The 24,467-nt window shown below is 44.2% G+C and overlaps 1 protein-coding gene across 5 annotated transcripts in view; it reads right to left on the bottom strand.

Moving 5' to 3' along the window:
• USH2A (usherin) overlaps nt 1-24,467 on the bottom strand; it is a 493,686-nt gene that overhangs the window by 386,956 nt on the left and 82,263 nt on the right. For all 5 annotated transcript variants that reach the window (XR_011854013.1, XM_072140122.1, XM_072140124.1 and 2 more), the window contains exons 12-13: nt 23,237-23,432; nt 3,902-4,540 (exon numbers count right to left, since the gene is read on the bottom strand). Coding sequence is in view for 4 of the 5 variants with exons in the window: in XM_072140122.1 (XP_071996223.1) it covers nt 3,902-4,540; nt 23,237-23,432 (835 nt within the window). In the remaining variant the exon portion in view is untranslated. The remainder of the gene's footprint in view (nt 1-3,901; nt 4,541-23,236; nt 23,433-24,467) is intronic.

Below are 24,467 nucleotides of genomic sequence, written 5' to 3'. Positions count from 1 at the left end.
TCTTTCATTCTCCAAGAAGCTTGGTTCTAGTTCCATATGTAGGTAGTGATTCCAGACTTGTGGGGGCTGTAATATTCATACAAGGGTCCACGGTGGTCTTAATCCCCTCCTGAACTTCAACATCTCTTTAAGGATGTTGTTGAGTTTCCACCATCAAACTTGCCTGCATGCTAGTAGGACCTACTGGCCACATAGGGGGTTCCTCAGGTTTGGACCAGTACATCTGACCATCATATGGCAAAACTTTGTAGTATGCAGTGATAATGGGCAGTGGGTTATGTACCCACCAGACCAGATTTGGTTGGGAGTTATCCTAAATGCCCCTGCTGGTTTTCAACCTTTAACCCTGATAGAGGGATCTGGTCTATGGTTCGAAAGGATCAGAAGGCCTTTACCTCTCGGAGCAGTCTCTGTACTTTTGACAACTGGCAAATGTAGGACAAGACATGTAGAGAGGGAGCCAAAAGGGTCAGGCAAAGGAAAGTCACGTAAGGTCAGAGTAGAGGCCAACAGTAAGGTCAGGCTGGGCAGACATCAACACTAGAAACTAGAGACTAGTAATCACAGCTCAGAGACTAAGACATATAATGTAGGGGAAGCCGCCTTTTATCACCAGGGTTTTGTAGGAAATGGAGGGTAGAAAGTGGGTATAGGTGCTCTAGCTCTTCAACTCCTGAAAGCTGCATGCACCTTAAGACCCAGATAATGGGATCCAGAAGAAGGAAGGGTTGAAGCAAAGGTTAGATGGATGGGGTAATCAGGACTCTCACTGCCAATCACTGTGTGTGGGAGGGGTAATCTGGACTCTCACTGCCAATCACTGTGTGTGGGCGTGGTAATCAGGACTCTCACTGTCAATCACTGTGTGTGGGAAGGGTAATCAGGACTCTCACTGTCAATCACTACATGTGGGCGGGATAATCAGGACTCTCACTATCAATCACTGTGTGCGGGCGGGGTAATCAGGACTCTCACTGTCAATCACTGTGTGTGGGCGGGGTAATCAGGACTCTCACTGTCAATCACTGTGTGTGGGAGGAGTAATCAGGACTCTCACTGTCAATCACTGAGTGTGGGAAGGGTAATCAGGACTCTCACTGTCAATCACTGTGTGTGGGCGGGGTAATCAGGACTCTCACTGTCAATCACTGTGTGTGGGAGGAGTAATCAGGACTCTCACTGTCAATCACTGAGTGTGGGCAGGTAATCAGGACTCTCACTGTCAATCACTGTGTGTAGGCGGGTTAATCAGGACTCTCACTGACAATCACAGTGTGTGGGTGGAGTAATCAGGACTCTCACTGTCAATCACTGTGTGTGGATGGGGTAATCAGGACTCTCACTGTCAATCACTGTGTGTGGGCGGGGTAATCAGGACTCTCACTGTCAATCACTGTGTGTGGGCAGGGTAATCAGGACTCTCACTGTCAATCACTGTGTGTGGGTGGGGTAATCAGGACTGTCACTGTCAATCACTGTGTGTGGGCGGGGTAAGGCAGCATAGCAGCAATTACTCACCTTTAACCTCAAGGCACACCTATACTGAGAGATAGAGACTGTAGAGGGAAAAACAGCTACAAAATACTGAATACAAATCAAATGATTTAGAAATACAAATTTAGTCTTGGCTTCCTACATTATTTACTTGTTGTAAATTTACTTTATTCTAAGTTTTTCTAGCATTTTATAGCTTTAGTCGGGGAAAGTATCTTAGCTCCGCCTTTCCCTAAATCTAAATATTATCTTCAGTGCAGGCCATCAAAATGCATCCAATGTAGCTGCTGTGTGTGGATGCTGTGAGAGGGGAGAGGGAGCTTCAGTTTTGAATTATTCTGATTGGCTCAGAGGGCACAGCATAGACCTTACATCATACAGGTAAAAACCTCCCCACTAAGCAAGCCAGGAGTGAGGAAACATACAAACTGGAGGAGGGGAGACTATCCTAAGTACGGAAACACAATGGGGCTCATTTACTAAGGGTGGCGGATCACACCTTTGCACCTTTTTTAGGGATTGCACGGCTTGGACAGGTATTTAACAGAGGTCTGCACTGGGATTGTGTCACACATGACCATTTTTTGGCGCAGCTGCGCTGCTTCCATGCAACCCATCGGCGCAGCATCGGATGATCCAACTGATCCGGACTGAGCGCGGGATTTAAGATTCAAATTGTGTCACAAGACAATGCACTTACATGCACCAGGAAAAAGAAGGTGAACTCCTGGGACCTGAGCGGGGAAGTGACACATGCAGGGTATCGGGCGCACGATCTTAGTAAATCGTGGCACAGTTCATAATACACGGACAATGCACTTTGGGTGAACTCTGTCGGACCGGGTAAGTAAACGTGCCCCAATGTAGTTGGCTCTGCTGTATCTAATACATATCTAAGGGGGAAATATCACCATTTATACGTATTTATAAGTATAAAAATAAGCAGTAGAACCATGAAGATTTTCCATTGATGTCAGCGATTCCTAACCCATGGAAAGTTCTGTGATTCTGCATGGGTCCTGTGCAGCCGCTGAAGTGTCCTTTTAATGATCCGTCCTGTATCATTAAAATCAGACCAGTGTGGGGTGCAATTGCCCTTTCTGTAAAGCAGACCAGGGCGTCATTGATGGTGCTGAGGAGGTTAATGTGATAAGCATTTTAGCTTCCTGGAGCCATTACTTTATAGTGGACCATGGGGAAAATAAAATCAGCCTTGCATGATTAACACATGAGAGACACTTTTGTAAGATGATTTGCTCATGATCCATGAACTATGATGACTAAACTGCGCTTCTGTGAGGCCTGGAGATTTAGAAATATGGTGATCCACTAAAGAGGACATATTAGCGTATGTGCCACTTATACAAACACAGTAGATTGTAGCAGCTGGGATTAACCATTGACCGTACCACATGCATCTCACCAGGCTTAAAAAATGGAAAGTTTCTAAAATTCACTTTCTCAAATTTTTAGTCACTGCCTTCTTTTATATCCATACAGGCTAGTGATAACCACAAACAAGTAATTTGCACCGTTTTTTTTGCATAAAAACGACCATATTTGCTATTTTTCGCTTCTATATACCACTTGCTGGTGCTGCTGCTAATGTTTCTGGACAGAATCAGTTTCCTTCCACTTCTGGCAGCTAACACTTTGTGCTTCCCTTGAGGAAGGAGTCTTCTGCATTATACTTCCATTTTACAGATGTCCTGCACCTGTTCTGACAGACAGGGCAAGAAGCTAATTCTGTTGGTTACCAACACCAATAAGAATATACAGGTGTAATGGCCCGCTGGATGGGTCCTTACGATAAGCTAGTTCCACTTAACCCCCTGTCTAAGTGACAGACTGTTACATTCCCCTAATTTATGAGCTGTCCATTGCTGCCATCTAATGTCATAATATGGGATTAAATATGATCCTGTGCCTGTGTACTAGAAGGTTAATGTACGTGATGTTTATATTAAATGTTGCCATTTGTTAACTCGTTTGCAGTTCAAAGTTGGTGATTGGTTGGAGCCCTTGGAAATCCCCAGATCTGGAAGGTCATATATATTTCATTCTGCGTGCCAATAGCGCAGAGACTGCACCTGGATTTCTGCCTAAGCCCCTAACCAGTGGACCAAGGCTGAGATGCGCTTCTAAGCTACAATGCACATCTCCGCTGCCTCCTGGGAGTCCACAGAGAGGAATGTTTACCTGCTGAGATTTATCAGAACTGTCTAAGAGCAGAACTGTTTTTGTTCCCCATGGCAACCAATCAGATCTCAGCTTACATTTTCCCACAGTAGTAAATAAAATGAAAACTGAGCTCTGATTGGTTGCAATGAGCAACTAGAACAGATCTGTTCTCCGACACTTCTGATACATCTCCCCCCCGGATTCGCTCATGTAGTGTACTACTTACCAGGCTTACACTGGGCGCATCTCCTTCCTTGATAATTCGGCAAACATTGACATTGCCCATGAACTGGGTCGCACGTTGACCCCTGAACTGTTCCTTTGGGGTCACAGTTACAATCTTGACAGCCCCTACTATTTTCACTAGACAGATTGTAGGTATGATCGGAGCAGGTACTACAGCGCCGGCCCGTGACTGAGGCCTTGCACACACATTGTCCCGTTGACTGGTCACATGATTGAGACGCGTTTACGGCCCCTGATCCATCACATCGGCAGGGGAGACACGACGTGGAGCCGTTCTGAGTGGATTTGTAGTAGCCCTCGGAGCATTCATCGCACCGCCGTCCACCAACATTACGCTGACAAACACATTGCCCTGTCACCGCGTCACAAACTGTTCCAGGGATAATCCCTTCCGTGTGACACTCGCAGGGTTTACAACCGTCAGCGTCCAACCCATAATAGTTGTCAATACAGGTGTCACAGTCAGCTCCGCCGACGTTCTCTCTGCATTTACATTGTCCACTGGAGGGATTGCAGAAGTGATTGATGGCGCCATAAGGACTGCACGTGCATTGTATACAGCGCTGCGCTCCTGACGCGTCGCCTCGGAAGCCCAGTCTACAGCCGTCACAGCGAGGACCTGGAGAAATACAGAGAAATGATCAAATAACACCAGTGTAATTATAGTAATAGTAATATAGTACAGTAATAGTTATATACAGGCAGTCCCCGGGTTACGTACAAGATAGGGTCCGGAGGTTTGTTCTTAAGTTGAATTTGTATGTAAGTCGAAACTGTATATTTTATAATTGTAGCTCCAGACAAAGAAAAAAAATTGGCCCCAGTGACAATTGGAGTTTTTGCTGTAATGGGACCAAGGATTATCAATAAAGCTTCAGTACAGACACCTTACAGCTGATCATTGCAGCCTGGGACTATAGTAACATCCAGAGAGGTCACCAGAGGTCAGAGGGGTCTGTCTGTAACTAGGGGTTGTCTGTAAGTCGGGTGTCCTTAAGTAGGGGACCGCCTGTATAGATATTTACACTGCATTCATCTGTATCAAATAACCAGTCATTTCATACAAAACTGTAAAACAGTAAATAAATATAATGACGTAGAAAAGATTAAATTCACACAGTAAATACACTGGGGCTTATTTACTAAGGTCTGCATTTACGGCAGGTTTTCCGGAGTTTTCGGGGATCACGCCTGGGATTGTGTCACATGTGATCGGCCGACCGACGCCCCACCCCCCACCCCGATTTTTTGGCATGGAATTTGACATGGATTTTGGCGCCAAAATCTGATCACGTGCAACAAAATCCTCTTCGCAAAACGGAAATCGTCGGAAGAGTACCCTTAGTAAATGTGCCCCATTATGGATAAGGGTGGGTGCACATCCCAGCATGAATGTGATACATACTTATGGATATGTTATATGTACATGAGATGGAATGTTCTCTTAAAGTATTTTATACAATTTTTTTTATAGTCTTGATCCCGGTATTTTGCTATTGCGATCCCATCAGACGATCCGCATACAATGATGAGATCCTCAGAACATGACAAGGTCACCGCACTACCGGCGAGCGCGGGGTTACACCTCGAGACTTTCCCCCTAATTCACAAATGTATCCTCTGTGGTTGCACACTTCAATTATTGTCCTGTAATTTGCATATTCCAAGACTAGGGGTGGAAACTTCTCTCAGTATCAATTTGCGGAAAATTAATGCTTTAATTCTGTATTTTCGCGAGGACAAAAAAAAAAAACATGGCTGCAGCGCGGCAGTGATTAATGACAACATTACGGGGTTTGGCCTGGAATTTATTCAGCATAAATTATAATTATTTTCTATAACTATCTGCTAATTATCATTTCACTTTCCTCAAAGGATGCGATCATTTACAGACGTGATAACCGCAAAAGGTAGGAACCTAGGGGAATGGAAGAGAAGTGGTTTATGGGTTCTACTAAGACTTGGGGGTTCACCGGGTCATGAGACAAGATCGGTAACACTGGATCCGTAGGACCTGGGATTAGCATGGAGCAGTAGAGATGAGGAGGGGAGCAGTTGGATCTATCGGTGGGCTCGCAAGAAATGTCCAATTGCATATGGCAACTGTGGGGGAAAATGAGTGGTGAATGTCTCCTCACAAGAAGCGGAGGGTTCCTTCGATTTCCCTTTGCACTTACATTCATAAAATCGCATAGTGTGGTAAAACATGAGCAGATTGTATACAGTGTCCTATCTGCAGAAGCATGTTATAGAGCAGGAGGAGCTGAGCAGATTGTACATAGTGTCCTGTCTGCAGGCAACATGTTATAGAGCACAAGGAGCTGAGCAGATTGTACATAGTGTCCTATCTGCAGGCAGCATGTTATAGAGCACAAGGAGCTGAGCAGATTGTACAGTGTCCTATCTGCAGGCAGCATGTTATAGAGCAGGAGGGGCTGAGCAGATTGTACATAGTGTCCTATCTGCAGGCAGCATGTTATAGAGCAGGAGGAGCTGAGCAGATTGTACATAGTGTCCTATCTGCAGGAAGCATGTTATAGAGCAGGAGGGGCTGTGCATATTGTACATAGTGTCCTATCTGCAGGCAGCATGTTATAGAGGAGGAGGAGCGGAGCAGATTGTATATAATGTCCTATCTGCAGGCAGCATGTTATAGAGCAGGAGGAGCTGAGCAGATTGTACATAGTGTCCTATCTGCAGGCAGCATGTTATAGAGCACAAGGAGCTGAGCAGATTGTACAGTGTCCTATCTGCAGGCAGCATGTTATAGAGCAGGAGGGGCTGAGCATATTGTACATAGTGTCCTATCTGCAGGCAGCATGTTATAGAGCAGGATGCGCTGAGCAGAGTGTACATAGTGTCCTATCTGCATGCAGCATGTTATAGAGGAGGAGGAGCTGAGCAGAGTGTACATAGTGTCCTATCTGCAGGCAGCATGTTATAGAGCAGGAGGAGCTGAGCAGATTGTACACAGTGTCCTATCTGCAGGCAGCATGTTATAGAGCAGGATGCGCTGAGCAGAGTGTACATAGTGTCCTATCTGCAGGCAGCATGTTATAGAGCAGGAGGAGCTGAGCAGATTGTACATAGTGTCCTATCTGCGGGCAGCATGATATAGAGCAGGAGGTGCTGAGCAGATTATACATAGTGTCCTATCTGCAGGTAGCATGTTATAGAGCAGGAGGAGCTGAGCAGATTGCAGATAGTGTCCTATCTGCGGGCAGCATGATATAGAGCAGGAGGTGCTGAGCAGATTATACATAGTGTCCTATCTGCAGGCAGCATGTTATAGAGCAGGATGCGCTGAGCAGAGTGTACATAGTGTCCTATCTGCAGGCAGCATGTTATAGAGCAGGAGGAGCTGAGCAGATTGTACATAGTGTCCTATCTGCGGGCAGCATGATATAGAGCAGGAGGTGCTGAGCAGATTATACATAGTGTCCTATCTGCAGGCAGCATGTTATAGAGGAGGAGGAGCGGAGCAGATTGTATATAATGTCCTATCTGCAGGCAGCATGTTATAGAGCAGGAGGAGCGGAGCAGATTGTATATAATGTCCTATCTGCAGGCAGCATGTTATAGAGCAGGAGGAGCTGAGCAGATTGTACATAGTGTCCTATCTGCAGGCAGCATGTTATAGAGCACAAGGAGCTGAGCAGATTGTACAGTGTCCTATCTGCAGGCAGCATGTTATAGAGCAGGAGGGGCTGAGCATATTGTACATAGTGTCCTATCTGCAGGCAGCATGTTATAGAGCAGGATGCGCTGAGCAGAGTGTACATAGTGTCCTATCTGCATGCAGCATGTTATAGAGGAGGAGGAGCTGAGCAGAGTGTACATAGTGTCCTATCTGCAGGCAGCATGTTATAGAGCAGGAGGAGCTGAGCAGATTGTACACAGTGTCCTATCTGCAGGCAGCATGTTATAGAGCAGGATGCGCTGAGCAGAGTGTACATAGTGTCCTATCTGCAGGCAGCATGTTATAGAGCAGGAGGAGCTGAGCAGATTGTACATAGTGTCCTATCTGCGGGCAGCATGATATAGAGCAGGAGGTGCTGAGCAGATTATACATAGTGTCCTATCTGCAGGTAGCATGTTATAGAGCAGGAGGAGCTGAGCAGATTGCAGATAGTGTCCTATCTGCGGGCAGCATGATATAGAGCAGGAGGTGCTGAGCAGATTATACATAGTGTCCTATCTGCAGGCAGCATGTTATAGAGCAGGATGCGCTGAGCAGAGTGTACATAGTGTCCTATCTGCAGGCAGCATGTTATAGAGCAGGAGGAGCTGAGCAGATTGTACATAGTGTCCTATCTGCGGGCAGCATGATATAGAGCAGGAGGTGCTGAGCAGATTATACATAGTGTCCTATCTGCAGGTAGCATGTTATAGAGCAGGAGGAGCTGGGCAGATTGTACATAGTGTCCTATCTGCAGGCAGCATGTTATAGAGCAGGAGGAGCTGAGCAGATTGTATATTGTGTCCTATCTGTAGGTAGCATGTTATAGAGCAGGAGGAGCTGAGCAGATTGTAAATTGTGTCTGATCTACAGATTGGAATGGATGATCAATCTGACAGGTTTCTTTCATAACAGATTGAGATCAATGGAGATTTATTTGTGATATTTGGTAACATTTTGCTCTAACAATCAGTGATACAGTATAGCTCATTGTATGATTGGCCTCTGTATAACCTTCTGTCCCTTTAAATAATGTGACGCCGCAGACGTGAGAAAAGCTCAATCTCACTTTTACCTCTCGTTGATTTTTTCTTTTGGTGTCGGCAAAATTTTAAGACCCCTTTGCAGATTTTTTTTTTATTAGGTCTTAACTTTAAGTGCTGAACATTATCAGATTGATTTTTGTAAAAACACACGCGGAAAATCTTAACGAGGGACAATATAAGTGACACTATTTTATTGTCACCAAAGTGGCAAATATGCCGATGTAATCTGCTTCCCATCCACATTACACCAAGAAGAGAGTTTAAAGCTGAAATGTTGATCTCTGTGATCAATTTTATATAGAATTATCCGGTGACATCACAGAGACTTTAGTGGGGAGGAAACCTTAATAGAAGGGTTTCAGATGCCCAACAAAAAGAGACGTTACCCACAGGATCAAAGGCCAAGTACTATCCCTGTACTGTGACATCACTGTGTGTATTATCCCTGTACTGTGACATCACTGTGTGTATTATCCCTGTACTGTGACATCACTGTGTGTATTATCCCTGTACTGTGACATCACTGTGTGTATTATATCTGTACTGTGATATCACTGTGTGTATTATCCCTGTACTGTGACATCACTGTGTATTATCCCTGTACTGTGACATCACTGTGTGTATTATCCCTGTACTGTGACATCACTGTGTGTATTATCTCTGTACTGTGACATCACTGTGTGTATTATCTCTGTACTGTGACATCACTGTGTGTATTATCCCTGTACTGTGACTTCACTGTGTGTATGATCCCTGTACTGTGACATCACTGTGTGTATTATCCCTGTACTGTGACATCACTGTGTGTATTATCTCTGTACTGTGACATCACTGTGTGTATTATCTCTGTACTGGGACATCACTGTGTGTAGTATCCCTGTACTGTGACATCACTGTGTGTATTATCCCTGTACTGTGACATCACTGTGTGTATTATCCCTGTACTGTGACATCACTGTGTGTATTATCCCTGTACTGTGACATCACTGTGTGTAATATCCCTGTACTGTGACATCACTGTGTGTATTATCCCTGTACTGTGACATCACTGTGTGTATTATCCCTGTACTGTGACATCACTGTGTGTATTATCTCTGTACTTTGACATCACTGTGTGTATTATCCCTGTACTGTGACATCACTGTGTGTATTATCTCTGTACTGTGACATCACTGTGTGTATTATCTCTGTACTGTGACATCACTGTGTGTATTATCCCTGTACTGTGACATCACTGTGTGTATTATCCCTGTGCTGTGACATCACTGTGTGTATTATCCCTGTACTGTGACATCACTGTGTGTATTATCCCTGTACTGTGACATCACTGTGTGTATTATCCCTGTACTGTGACATCACTGTGTGTATTATATCTGTACTGTGATATCACTGTGTGTATTATCCCTGTACTGTGATATCACTGTGTGTATTATCCCTGTACTGTGACATCACTGTGTGTATTATCTCTGTACTGTGACATCACTGTGTGTATTATCCCTGTACTGTGACTTCACTGTGTGTATGATCCCTGTACTGTGACTTCACTGTGTGTATGATCCCTGTACTGTGACATCACTGTGTGTATTATCCCTGTACTGTGACATCACTGTGTGTATTATCCCTGTACTGTGACATCACTGTGTGTAATATCCCTGTACTGTGACATCACTGTGTGTATTATCCCTGTACTGTGACATCACTGTGTGTATTATCTCTGTACTGTGACATCACTGTGGGGCAAATTTACTTACCCGGTCCATTCGCGTTCCAGCGGCGGCTTCTCCGCTCTGGATTCGGGTCCGGCCGGGATTTAATAAGGTAGTTCTTCCGCCGTCCACCAGGTGGCGCTGCTGCGCTGAAAGTAAACTCATCGCGCCGGAATGCACCGAGCTGGACCAGGTGAAGGTAAGCGGTCCTTATGCGACACATTTTCGGTTTTTAAATGCGGCGGTTTTTCCGAATACGTCGGGTTTTCGTTCGGCCACGCCCCCCGATTTCCGTCGCGCGCATGCCAGCGCCGATGCGCCACAATCTGATCGCGTGCGCCAAAATCCCGGGGCAATTTAAGTACAAGCGGCGCAAATCGGAAATATTCGGGTAACACGTCGGGAAAACGCGAATCGGGCCCTTAATAAATGACCCCCTGTGTGTATTATCCCTGTACTGTGACATCACTGTGTGTATTATCTCTGTACTGTGACATCACTGTGTGTATTATCCCTGTACTGTGACATCACTGTGTGTATTATATCTGTACTGTGATATCACTGTGTGTATTATCCCTGTACTGTGATATCACTGTGTGTATTATCCCTGTACTGTGACATCACTGTGTGTATTATCTCTGTACTGTGACATCACTGTGTGTATTATCCCTGTACTGTGACTTCACTGTGTGTATGATCCCTGTACTGTGACTTCACTGTGTGTATGATCCCTGTACTGTGACATCACTGTGTGTATTATCCCTGTACTGTGACATCACTGTGTGTATTATCCCTGTACTGTGACATCACTGTGTGTATTATCTCTGTACTGTGACATCACTGTGTGTATTATCTCTGTACTGGGACATCACTGTGTGTATTATCCTGTACTGTGACATCACTGTGTGTATTATCCCTGTACTGTGACATCACTGTGTATTATCCCTGTACTGTGACATCACTGTGTGTGTTATCCCTGTACTGTGACATCACTGTGTGTAATATCCCTGTACTGTGACATCACTGTGTGTATTATCCCTGTACTGTGACATCACTGTGTGTATTATCTCTGTACTGTGACATCACTGTGGGGCAAATTTACTTACCCGGTCCATTCGCGTTCCAGCGGCGGCTTCTCCGCTCTGGATTCGGGTCCGGCCGGGATTTAATAAGGTAGTTCTTCCGCCGTCCACCAGGTGGCGCTGCTGCGCTGAAAGTAAACTCATCGCGCCGGAATGCACCGAGCTGGACCAGGTGAAGGTAAGCGGTCCTTATGCGACTCATTTTCGGTTTTTAAATGCGGCGGTTTTTCCGAATACGTCGGGTTTTCGTTCGGCCACGCCCCCCGATTTCCGTCGCGCGCATGCCAGCGCCGATGCGCCACAATCCGATCGCGTGCGCCAAAATCCCGGGGCAATTTAAGTACAAGCGGCGCAAATCGGAAATATTCGGGTAACACGTCGGGAAAACGCGAATCGGGCCCTTAATAAATGACCCCCTGTGTGTATTATCCCTGTACTGTGACATCACTGTGTGTATTATCTCTGTACTGTGACATCACTGTGTGTATTATCCCTGTACTGTGATCACTGTGTGTATTATCCCTGTACTGTGACATCACTGTGTGTATTATCCCTGTACTGTGACATCACTGTGTGTATTATCCCTGTACTGTGACATCACTGTGTGTATTATCCCTGTACTGTGACATCACTGTGTGTACTATCCCTGTACTGTGACATCACTGTGTGTATTATCCCTGTACTGTGACATCGCTGTGTGTATTATCTCTGTACTGTGACATCGCTGTGTGTATTATCCCTGTACTGTGATCACTGTGTGTATTATCCCTGTACTGTGACATCACTGTGTGTATTATCCCTGTACTGTGACATCACTGTGTGTATTATCTCTGTACTGTGACATCACTGTGTGTATTATCCCTGTACTGTGATCACTGTGTGTATTATCCCTGTACTGTGACATCACTGTGTGTATTATCCCTGTACTGTGACATCACTGTGTGCATTATCCCTGTACTGTGACATCACTGTGTGAATAGAGTCTTGGACCCATAAAACCCCTTTGTCTTGGCTGGAGTGGTGAGATAGTGTTGGGGTGCAGTGGTATTTTGGCTCTGTCCCCCTCTTACATGTGCAGCTCTGTATCCTCTCGGCTATTATTACCCAGTATATAAATAACGCATAGAAGGTGCCGGGTTCGCCTGATATCAGGAAAGGGTAAAGGTGTTTTACCTAAAGCAAACGTCTCTTCTGCTGTAAGTAAATTCTTCCGCACACAACAAGGCGGCTGTACACTACATCACAAGTGGAAATTAACCCCCAGTTATAATAAAACATTAGTGACCTAATATATGTGAACCCTCTGCGGACGCATTTAGGATCCTACGTGGACAAAATGCATCTATTAGGGCGGGTGAAAATACATTATGTATCGGGATAAACATTCCGGAACTCGGTGACAATGGGCGCGTTCTTCCAGCGATGATGAATGAGCCACCTAAGGCCAATCGTTTCATTTCAATAAGGAAAATAAAAAAAACCCCGGACCCTCGGAGGCTGAGAACGGTAAAAATAACCGCATTGTTAACAAGAATTATGACTCATTTTGTGCTATTAGGTTTGGTCTTGGTGGATTTGTCGGAACGGCTTTTATAAATATGCACGGGGCTTATTTGAATACTTCATACATATTCCTGGCAGGAATCTAATAACCAGAGCCTACGGGACGAGTCATGGCCCATACCATTGGCCTTAGTGTGGGCCGGGGGGGGGGGGAGTTGCACTTGCATATTTTTGGCACCCCCTGCACAGTTCCCCTTCGATTGAACTCCTTTGCCCATCAAAGTTCGCACAAGGGGCCTTCACCTCGAAACAAAATCGTAGAAACGGCTATCGACCTACCTATTGATGCATGCGATTTAGCTCAGTGGCTATCTTGGACACCACACAAGATATGTAAATGTGCTGGATTTAAAAGGGGTCGGCCATTCTTTGACATAAGTTGCCCATTGGCCTTTACTCCCGCAGAAATAATCACTGAATGTTCATCAAGCGACTTTCACGGGTGTCCCTGCGATCCACGTATCGGATCGCAGGCACACACGTGTCCCGATCCATGGCAGACCCCGTTCCCTGGCTAACTTACCTCTCCGCGCTCCTGCTCCTTAGTGCTTCATGCCTTTGAAAAAGCTTCTCCTGAGTTATTCCTGTTTCCTGACCTGTTGTGACCCCGAATCTGACCCTGACTTTGCTCCTACGCACCCAGCCCTGACCTTCTGCTCCGTTCCTGATTCCTCTTCGTTGCCACCTGTCCTGACCATCTGCCTGTTCCTGACCATGAGATTGCCCGCTGTTTCCGTACCTCAAACTTGGCTGCCACCGCGGACAAGTTGTACCTGTGGAACGGCCTGGTGGCACCGAGCCACAGCAAGTTCATATTGCTTTGCAGCGGGCTCTGGTGAGGACCGGTTGCCATTTAGATTCTGGTCCCAGGTGTCAGCTTGTGCCATCGTTCGCGGTAGTCCAGGGGGTTCACTAACCCCGAGCCTTGGCAGCGTCTCAGCAGTCCTGACACTTACTTTTGTGCTGTGTGAAGACTCTCCATCGATTTTTGTTTACATGTCTGAGCTCTGATGAATAGGAGGAGCTGTACCAGGAGATTGTGACACATCCTGCTCCCTCCCACTCGCCTCCCACTCTTCGTCGCCATTGGCACGAATGAAGGAATAAGAAACAGGAAGTTGTGTATATATGCAGAGGGCAGAAAGGTGAGAACAGCGAAAGGCTGAAGCTCTCAAAGGAGGAAAAGGTACAGGTGCAGGTAAAAGAAACTAATGGAACAGATCTACTGAAAAGTGGCCAACACCAACTGCAGAGACTATGGTCTAAATTAATTTATGGAGCTCTGAAGTTGGGTCTGAATTCAATTGCAGGGGTTGAGTTTTGGGTCTTAATTCATTTTGTGGGACAAGTGAGTCTGGATGCTTTGTCACAGTCGTATTCTTGGATCTCCATGAATTGTGAGAGTGTTGGTCTGGGGTATAAATGTTTTTTTTTTTTATCGTGGGCCTGAATGTATGTTTGGGGTCTCAGTCTTGAGATTTTTCTTAGAGTCTGACCCTAGAATCTGAATTCATTGATGATTTGGGGGGTCTGTATGAAATCAGGAAGAAGTAATCAATTGTGTTAATCCATTTTGAGCATCTGAATTGATTTTTAGGCTCTCTATAAGAATTCGTGCTGCAAATGTGGGGTTTTATTCTTGAGTGTGAATACGTTTTTAGGGTCTTTGTTTTAGGTTTTAATACATTTTTGGGGTATCGGTCTTGAGTCTGATAACATTTTTTGTGTCTTATCTTGGGTGTGATTACAGTTTTTTTGGTTTTAGTCCTGAGTCTCAATACATTTTCAAGGTCTTAGTCTTGAGTCGGATTACATCTTTATGGTGTTTAAGGTCTGAGTAGATAGATTTTAAGTGTCCTAATCCTTAGTCAGTATAAATGTTTGGGGTCTTTGTCCTAGGCCTGAATACATTTTCAGGGTCTAAGTCTTGGGTCTGAATACATTTTGAAGGTCTTAGTCTTGGGTCTAAATACATTTTCAGGGTCTTAGTCTTGGGTCTGAATATATTTTCAGGGTCTAAGTCTTGGGTCTGAATACATTTTTAGGGTCTTAGTCTGAATATATTTTGAAGGTCTTAGTCTTAGGTCGGAATACACTTTCAGGGTCTAAGTCTTGGGTCTGAATACATTTTCAGGGTCTTAGTCTTGGGTCTGAATAAATTTTGAAGGTCTTAGTCTTGGGTCTGAATACATTTTCAGGCTCTTAGTCTTGGGTCTGAATACATTTTCAGGGTCTTAGTCTTGGGTCTGAATACATTTTCAGGGTCTAAGTCTTGGGTCTGAATACATTTTCAGGGTCTAAGTCTTGGGTCTGAATACATTTTTAGGGTCTTAGTCTGAATATATTTTGAAGGTCTTAGTCTTAGGTCGGAATACACTTTCAGGGTCTAAGTCTTGGGTCTGAATACATTTTCAGGGTCTTAGTCTTGGGTCTGAATAAATTTTGAAGGTCTTAGTCTTGGGTCTGAATACATTTTCAGGCTCTTAGTCTTGGGTCTGAATACATTTTCAGGGTCTTAGTCTTGGGTCTGAATACATTTTCAGGGTCTAAGTCTTGGGTCTTAATACATTTTCAGGGTCTTAGTCTTGGGCCTGAATACATTTTTAGGCTCTAAGTCTTGGGTCTAAATACATTTTCAGGGTCTTAGTCTTGGGTCAGAATACATTTTCAGGGTCTAAGTCTTGGGTCTGAATACATTTTTAGGGTCTTAGTCTGAATATATTTTGAAGGTCTTAGTCTTAGGTCGGAATACACTTTCAGGGTCTAAGTCTTGGGTCTGAATACATTTTCAGGGTCTTAGTCTTGGGTCTGAATAAATTTTGAAGGTCTTAGTCTTGGGTCTGAATACATTTTCAGGCTCTTAGTCTTGGGTCTGAATACATTTTCAGGGTCTTAGTCTTGGGTCTGAATACATTTTCAGGGTCTAAGTCTTGGGTCTTAATACATTTTCAGGGTCTTAGTCTTGGGCCTGAATACATTTTTAGGCTCTAAGTCTTGGGTCTAAATACATTTTCAGGGTCTTAGTCTTGGGTCAGAATACATTTTCAGGGTCTAAGTCTTGGGTCTGAATACATTTTTAGGGTCTTAGTCTGAATATATTTTGAAGGTCTTAGTCTTAGGTCGGAATACACTTTCAGGGTCTAAGTCTTGGGTCTGAATACATTTTCAGGGTCTTAGTCTTGGGTCTGAATAAATTTTGAAGGTCTTAGTCTTGGGTCTGAATACATTTTCAGGCTCTTAGTCTTGGGTCTGAATACATTTTCAGGGTCTTAGTCTTGGGTCTGAATACATTTTCAGGGTCTTAGTCTTGGGTCTGAATACATTTTCAGGGTCTTAGTTTTGGGTCTGAATATATTTTGAAGGTCTTAGTCTTAGGTTGGAATATATTTTCAGGGTCTTAGTCTTGGGTCTGAATACATTTTCAGGGTCTAAGTCTTGGGTCTGAATACATTTTCAGGGTCTAAGTCTTGGGTTTGAATAAATTTTGAAGGTCTTAGTCTTGGGTCTGAATACATTTTCAGGGTCTAAGTCTTGGGTTTAAATAAATTTTAAAGGTCTTAGTCTTGGGTCTGAATACATTTTCAGGGTCTTAGTCTTGGGTCTGAATACATTTTCAGGGTCTTAGTCTTGTGTCTGAATACATTTTCAGGGTCTTAGTCTTGGGTCTGAATATATTTTGAAGGTCTTAGTCTTAGGACGGAATACATTTTCAGGGTCTTAGTCTTAGGTCTGAATACATTTTCAGGTTCTTGGGTCTGAATACATTTTCAGGGTCTTAGTCTTAGGTCTGAATACATTTTCAGGGTCTTAGTCTTGGGTCTGAATGCATTTTCAGGGTCTTAGTCTTGGGTCGGAATACATTTTCAGGGTCTTAGTTTTGAGTCTGAATACATTTTTGAGGACTTAGTCTTGGGTCTAAATATATTTTTGGGATCTGAGTCAGGTCTGAAAACATTTGTGGACTCTAATTCTTGGGCTTAGAGTCTGCGTTCATTCTGGGGCTCTTAACTGGGCTTCTAAACTGATTTGGTTGGTTTAAGTTTGTCATCTAAACTTATTTGAGTCTGAAATCCAATTGCTCTAGAAGTCTGAATCTCGGCTTTGTGTTCATTTTAGAGATCACAATCTCAGGGCTGAATTTAATTGTGGGGTTGAGTCTTGGTTATGAATTTTTTGTGAGAACAAGTCTTGGGTCTTAATGCTGTTTTGGAGTCTTAGTCTTGAGTCTAACTACATTCTTTATAGTCTGGGGTCTCAATGCCCTCTAGGGATTCAGAGATATTTCAGAGAGTTAATTCATTTCAGAAGTTGAAGTCTTGGCTATGAATGTAGTTTTGGTTCTAAATTAATGATGAGGCGACCCAGAAGGGTTCAGAATTGTTGGGTTTGGACAAACCTGGAACAACAGTTTGGTTCAGATACCCAAACCCACTCTTCTGGCTGATGTCCAGGTTCAAGTTCAAGGACCCGAACCTGTTCAGCATCGATTTGTACAGTGCGGTTAGGGTCCACTCATCACTAGTCCTAATCTTGGGCATTATTGTATTTTGGGGTCTTGGGTCTAAATGTCTATTCGGAGGAGTATTGGAGTATTTTGGAGCATTTTTGTCGACGCCTGAACCTTGATTCATTAGGTGGACGTCTAATTTCTGGTATCTGAATCCCTTTTGTATTTATGGAGTCTGTATTATTTTTGGGAGTCCATGATCTAGTTCAATTTAGAGGTGTGAAAACTACCATATGATTCGGCTCTGCGTGCCAGGGGGCATCCTTACAAATCCTAACAAGCCACATTGGGGCTCATTTACTTACTCGGTCCAGTCGCATTCCCGCTGCGCGATGTCCGCCGAGGATTCGGGTTCTGCCGGGGTTCACTAAGGTCGTGCGCCCGAGTTCCTGCAGGTTTCGCTGCTGCGCCGAGGTCCGCCAGAGTTCACCTTCTTGTTCCCTGTTCATGTAAGTGCTGGTCTTGCAACACATTTCTTTTTTTAAATTCTGCGTTTTTTCCAAATCCGTCGGGTTGCCCGACGGCCAAAGCCCCCCGATTTCTGTGCGCCAAAATCCTGGGGCTATTCAGGACAAAACGGAAATATTCGGGAAACCCTACAGAAATGCGTCCGACGGACCCTTAGTAAATGAGCCCCATTGTCTATAGCATTAACATAAAAATCTACGACATAGAACTGAATTTTTTATTTTTGCCCTAGGTATAGAAAAGCCTAGAAACGACTACAAAGCTCATCCATGTCCTTCCATTGTGCTAGTAAATAATGACGATTGTGTAAATTTCTCTGCCTTTGGGACATTAACGTAATTAATGAAGCCTTTATTATCCTATGTAGGACGCAGCGCACTTCCTCCTAAACATTACACTGTTATCAGGCAATTCCAATAATCTACCTCTTATATTAACTCCTTTATACAAAAAAAAGAAAAAATCACGTAAAATAATAATAATACAAAAAAAAAATCAGTGTAATTTAAAAGCGCTTAAACCGGTGATGTTTTTCCGCTTCCTCGCAAGATATTTAGACAGGTATGCCTGCGCTCCGGCGCTCACTTTATCATAATATTCCCATACATCAACATTTCAGAATGTATTATATGCACAGTGTATTTCAGGCACTTGATAAATTTTGTCCTTACGTCGTTGTAGCACCCCCCCCTCAAATATTTTTCGAAAGTAATAAATTGCCGTAATCAAATCTAATTTTTGAAAAAAAAAATACCTGTGGGAGCCACCAACCAAAAAAAAAAAAAAAAATCCCGTCTTGTAAAAGGAACATGATAAATAACGCCGGGCGGCGGTAGTTTATTATAATCAGTTTGCCATTGAATTACAAAATTAAAATTATATAGAACCTTGATAAGTAACCCGGGCCCAATGTAGACGATCAGTGGAATTACCCACGCTCGTTTTGCATTTCATAAGAACAGTTCAAAAGAAATCTAATGGAAAGGGAAAAAGGGAAAGATTTATCATAATGGACCCTGCAGGAAAGGAAAAAATAAAAAATATGGTAAAAAAAAATCCAGGTTTTTTTTGGTTTAATAAGAAACGTGGCAGAAGAATGATTTGCTTAGAACTCGTTAGGACTGAAAGAAGCTTGAAAAGTGTTAATGTGCCAAAAGGGACAAACTGTATATAATATTAGAGCAACGTTGGGGGAGGGGGGGGGATCTCAAGTCGGGGTGGGGGGGCGGAGGTTGATATTTAGACTATGTGGACTATAGGAGGTGAACAGAACATAAGAGAATACAGACAGTCCCCTACTTAAGAACACCCGACTTACAGACGACCCCTAGCTACAAACGGACCTCTGGATGTTGGTAATTACTGTACTTTAGCCTTAGGCTACAATAATCAGCTGTAACAGTTATCACAGGTGTCTGTAATGAAGATTTATTGTTACTCCTGGTTCTTATGACAACCCAACATTTTTAATATCCAATTGTCACAAAGACCGAAAAAATTCTGGCTGGGGTTACAATTATAAACTATATAGTTCCGACTTACATACAAATTCAACTTAAGAACAAACCTACAGAACCTATCCTGTATGTAACACCGGGGACCGCCTGTTACTAATTTGTAGGAGTTTAAAGGGATTGTATCAAGTCCAACATTTAATGGATTGTATCAAGTTCAACATGTATGTAAAACTGTAATACCCAACAGCCGAGACTCCCCATAATGCACAGGATGGGGGACCCTAAAGTTTCCCTAACCTGGTTCAAACACAAGCAGCCGGACTCATTGCTTGGACAGAACCTTCATAAAAGAAGTGAGAATAGTAGTTGGACCCCCACCCAACAGAATGTTATTCCCTATTCCCTATCCTATGGATCAAAGTTGTTGCAGCCCATTTGAAGGAAATCTAGCATCAAAATCCATCCTGATAAACCCGGGACATTACTCATAGATCCAGGCACCGGGACTGTGGTAATCTTCTTATATTTGTTATCCATGGCCTCCTTCCTTCTAGATTCACATTTATAATTATGCTAATGAACCAAAGGGGCTCCTGGGGGTGTTACTAGAGCCCCTCTGTGCTGCATCTGTGTGCTGAAACTTTCTCTTCAGCCTTGGAATTAGAGTAGGAAAGGGGAGGTTGAGAGATGCTCTTGCACAGTGTAACATTCAGTGTACAGCATGGGGGAACTCTGGAAGAGCTCTTCAGGCTCATTAGAATAATTTTAAAAGTTGATATTAGAATAAAGGAGGCAAAAGATAAAAGATTGTGCCTGGTTTATCAGCAATGATTTTGGTGGTAGATTTTAGAGATGAGCGAACATGCTCGTCCGAGCTTGATGCTCGTTCGAGCATTAAGGTACTCGAGACGGCTCGTTGCTCGGACGAGTATTTCCCCTGCTCGAGATCGAGCATTTAATTAAAAAAACACAGTGAAGAACAATGAAGAATAGAATAAAAACAGTGAACACAGTGAACACAGTATCATTTAAGTGAAAAACACAGTGAAGAACACAGTGAAGAATAGATTACAGATGTTCGGCACATCTGCTTACTTGTCGGAAGATACGCGCGGAACGCGGAACACAAAATAGTATGTGAAGAACAATATATATGTGTGAAGAAGACATTGCAGAACACGGTGAGCAGGACAGAGACACCGGGGAGCAGCACAAAGACACCGGGGAGCAGCACAGAGACATCGGGCAGCGGCACGGAGACATCGGGGCACGGAGACATCGGGGCACGGAGACATATGGGCACGGAGACATATGGGCACGGAGACATCGGGGCACGGAGACATCGGGGCACGGAGACATCGGGGCACGGAGACATCGGGGCACGGAGACATATGGGCACGGAGACATCGGGGCACGGAGACATATGGGCACGGAGACATATGGGCACGGAGACATATGGGCACGGAGACATCGGGGCACGGAGACATATGGGCACGGAGACATCGGGGCACGGAGACATATGGGCACGGAGACATCGGGGCACGGAGACATCGGGGCACGGAGACATAGGGGCACGGAGACATATGGGCACGGAGACATCGGGGCACGGAGACATATGGGCACGGAGACATCGGGGCACGGAGACATCGGGGCACGGAGACATATGGGCACGGAGACATCGGGGCACGGAGACATCGGGGCACGGAGACATCGGGGCACGGAGACATCGGGGCACGGAGACATATGGGCACGGAGACATATGGGCACGGAGACATATGGGCACGGAGACATCGGGGCACGGAGACATCGGGGCACGGAGACATCGGGGCACGGAGACATATGGGCACGGAGACATATGGGCACGGAGACATCGGGGCACGGAGACATATGGGCACGGAGACATATGGGCACGGAGACATAGGGGCACGGAGACATCGGGGCACGGAGACATCGGGGAGACTTCAGTGGAAGAAGAGCAGCGGATCCCGGGACAGCGTATCTCCCGACAAGTAAGCAGATGTGCAGAACATCTGCAATCTATTCTTCACTGTGTTTTTCACTTAAATGATCATGTGGTCACTGTTTTTATTCTATTCTTCACTGTTCTTCACATCTGTTAACTTGTCGGGAGATAATATACGCGCGGAACAGTGAAGAATAGATTGCAGATGTTTGCATACATCTGCTAACTTATCAGAAGACATTCTTTTTCAATTAATTAACACATTTTATTCCCGAACCATGGTCCCTTTGAAAAATGCTCGAGTCTCCCATTGACTTCAATGGGGCTCGTTATTCGAGACGAGCACTCGAGCATCTGGAAAAGTTCGTCTCGAATAACGAGCACTCGAGCATTTTAGTGCTCGCTCATCTCTAGTAGATTTCTTTTAAAGGGGTTTTCCTACGAACACAAGTTGCTGATCGGTGGGGGGTCTCAGTGATGAGACCCCGACGTATCACGAAAACAAGGGGTCCGATGGGGTCGGACTGCATAACTCAGTACTCAAGTGTGTGTCCATTGACTTGTAATCTGAGAAACATTTATCTCTAGTTTGCAGTCTTCTCTGTACTTGTGGAGACCGAGCTGCTGTGACTCACTGCTCCCCTCTCCATAGACCTCTATGAAACCTCAGTGAGCTTCTGTCCTCTTTCTAGCAAGGTTAAATTCAGCAGAATTTTAGATAAGATTAGGAGAGGAGGAGGGCAGATAAGTACGTTTATGATAACATTTCTTGTAGTTACTTGTTCTGTTTATTTAATTAAAATGTTACCAACAATAAAATAAAAGAAATTTTCCTTCTATGGGAAATTCATATTCCCTTCGCACCACTTTGACCTTCCCCACGTTGTACCTATGTAGTACTGCATCCCCTCTCATTACCTTTCTCTGTAATGGCAAGTGGCCAGAACCTAGAAACAGTCCTACAGATGGGTGTCTGGTTTGGGTCGGACATTGACTTAAGGGATAGATTCCTATTGGTGTTTAATCCTTTATGACCATGGGCCATTGCCTCTAAGACTCCAGACATTAGTTGAATCCATTCAATTAACCCAGAACCTCACCAGAACTGCATTTATCTAGCCAAGCCTATCCTGGATATGTTTTCAGATGTGGCCAATGCCCCAAAACAGCTGTTGACAGATGATTTTCCAGCTTGGCTAATTTCCCTACTTAAAGGACATCTGCCCTCAGGATTATGGATTATAAACCAAGTACACTTCAGTCAGGATCTGCTCTTCTTTTAGCTTTTTATGCCTTTGTTTTTACAAAAAAAGGCTTCAAAATGAGCCTGTGGGGCTTCACGCTCCATAGAAGTTAATGGAGCCTGGAGCCCTTCAGGCTCATTTGCATAGCGTTTAAAGCATATTTTCTTAGAAATCGACGGCATAAGAAGTTAAAAGAAGAGCATATCCTGATAAAGGGGGCGCACACCAGCATGCAAGTGTATTTGGTTTATAATCCATGATCCTGATGGTAGATTTCCTTTAAGACCTTTATATATATTTTAAGACTCCTATATGGGTTTGACAATGACTTACAAGACATCTACCTGTCGGGGGGGGGGGGGGGGCACTAAGAAGGAATTTTTTAATACTTTTTTCACCCCATAATCATATTGATGGCAGCTAACCAACTTGCTGTAGCCAACAATATACACTCCAAGTGAGGGAACCTTGGAGTGTATATTGATTTACAGAGTACCTACCTGTAGGTGGCACTAACGAGTAGGGTTTTCTTGCTAAAAACAGATAACAATGGAGTCTGGGGCAATACTATGGTTCTTGAACATCACATTTGGTACTCACCAGTCACATGTGCTTTGCATTGGCATTGCCCTGTGTTTCGATGACAGTCATGGCTTCCATTGATTGTTCCGGAAGTGTTGCAGTGACAGGGCTGGCAGCCATCAGGGTTGGATTCCTGCAAATTGTAATATCCATCTTTGCACTGGTCACATCTCCGACCCCCAACATTCACTTTACATCTGCACTGACCTCCGAGCTGCAAGACAGAAGTGTACTTACTGATAGGTAGGTAGGTATGACTAATGGATTAATATTTTAAGCTTCTTTCGTAATTTGTATAAATTGTAATTAAAAATTTAAATGAGATCATTGATAAAAAATTAGATAACAAATTCCGATATCTGCAAGTTATTGGTCTTAGTCTGGCACCTGGTGGCAATTACCTTCATTATCTGAGTAACCCTACGTATCCGGTGCCTAACTTTCCAGTTTTTATTGACTTTGCAAAAATGTTGCACCGTTCCAAAGTGACTGAAACCCTCCAGTAGCAGGTTGTCCAGGGGTGGCCCTATCAGCCATAGGAAGAGAAACTGGTCGGTCTGTGATTTTTAGAATATTATAACTTTGCAATATCACAAATGTATTCAACTCTCTCAAGGAGGCTGGTCGCCCTCGTCAGACAAATGCAAGAGAGGACAGGATAATGCGGAGAATCTCCATGGGTAATCGATTCAACTCAGCAGGTGGAATCGCTTGTAGTTCAGTACTGAGCAGGGTAAGGATCTGTCTCGTCCTCCAGTGTCTGTCAGTTTAAGAGCATTTGGACTGAAAGCCCACATTACAGTGACCAAACTCATTAGCAGAAGGAATAAAAAGGCTAGACTCACATTTGCAGAGGAACATTTTTGGATAAAAGAGAAGTGGTCCACAGATTATTTTAGGGATGAAAGCAGGTTAAACTTATTTGGACCTGATGGGAAAAGTTCTGTTCTTCAACAAACTTGGGAAAGCTTGAACCCAAAGTGTGTAAAGAAGTCAGTAAATGTTGGTGGAGGAAGTTTCATGGTTTGGGAAATGTTTTCTGCAGCAGGAGTTGGACCTCTTATACATGGCGAGTCAATGGAAGTGTGTATCAGAATCTTCTTACACAGCACGTGGTTCCTTCCTTGCGTTACTCACTCAATCAGCCAGCAGTTATCCTGCAGGGCAATGCCCCTTGTCAGACAACAAAACGGTTAAAGCAGTTCCTGGTGTAATCCCAATAGAAAACCTTGCTGACAAAGTTATGGCC

The sequence above is a fragment of the Engystomops pustulosus genome, chromosome 3 (genome assembly GCF_040894005.1).
Source record: "Engystomops pustulosus chromosome 3, aEngPut4.maternal, whole genome shotgun sequence".
Lineage (NCBI taxonomy): Eukaryota > Metazoa > Chordata > Amphibia > Anura > Leptodactylidae > Engystomops > Engystomops pustulosus.
The sequence above is the reverse complement of the archived record's forward strand: the minus strand, read 5'-3'. Positions and strand labels throughout refer to the sequence as shown.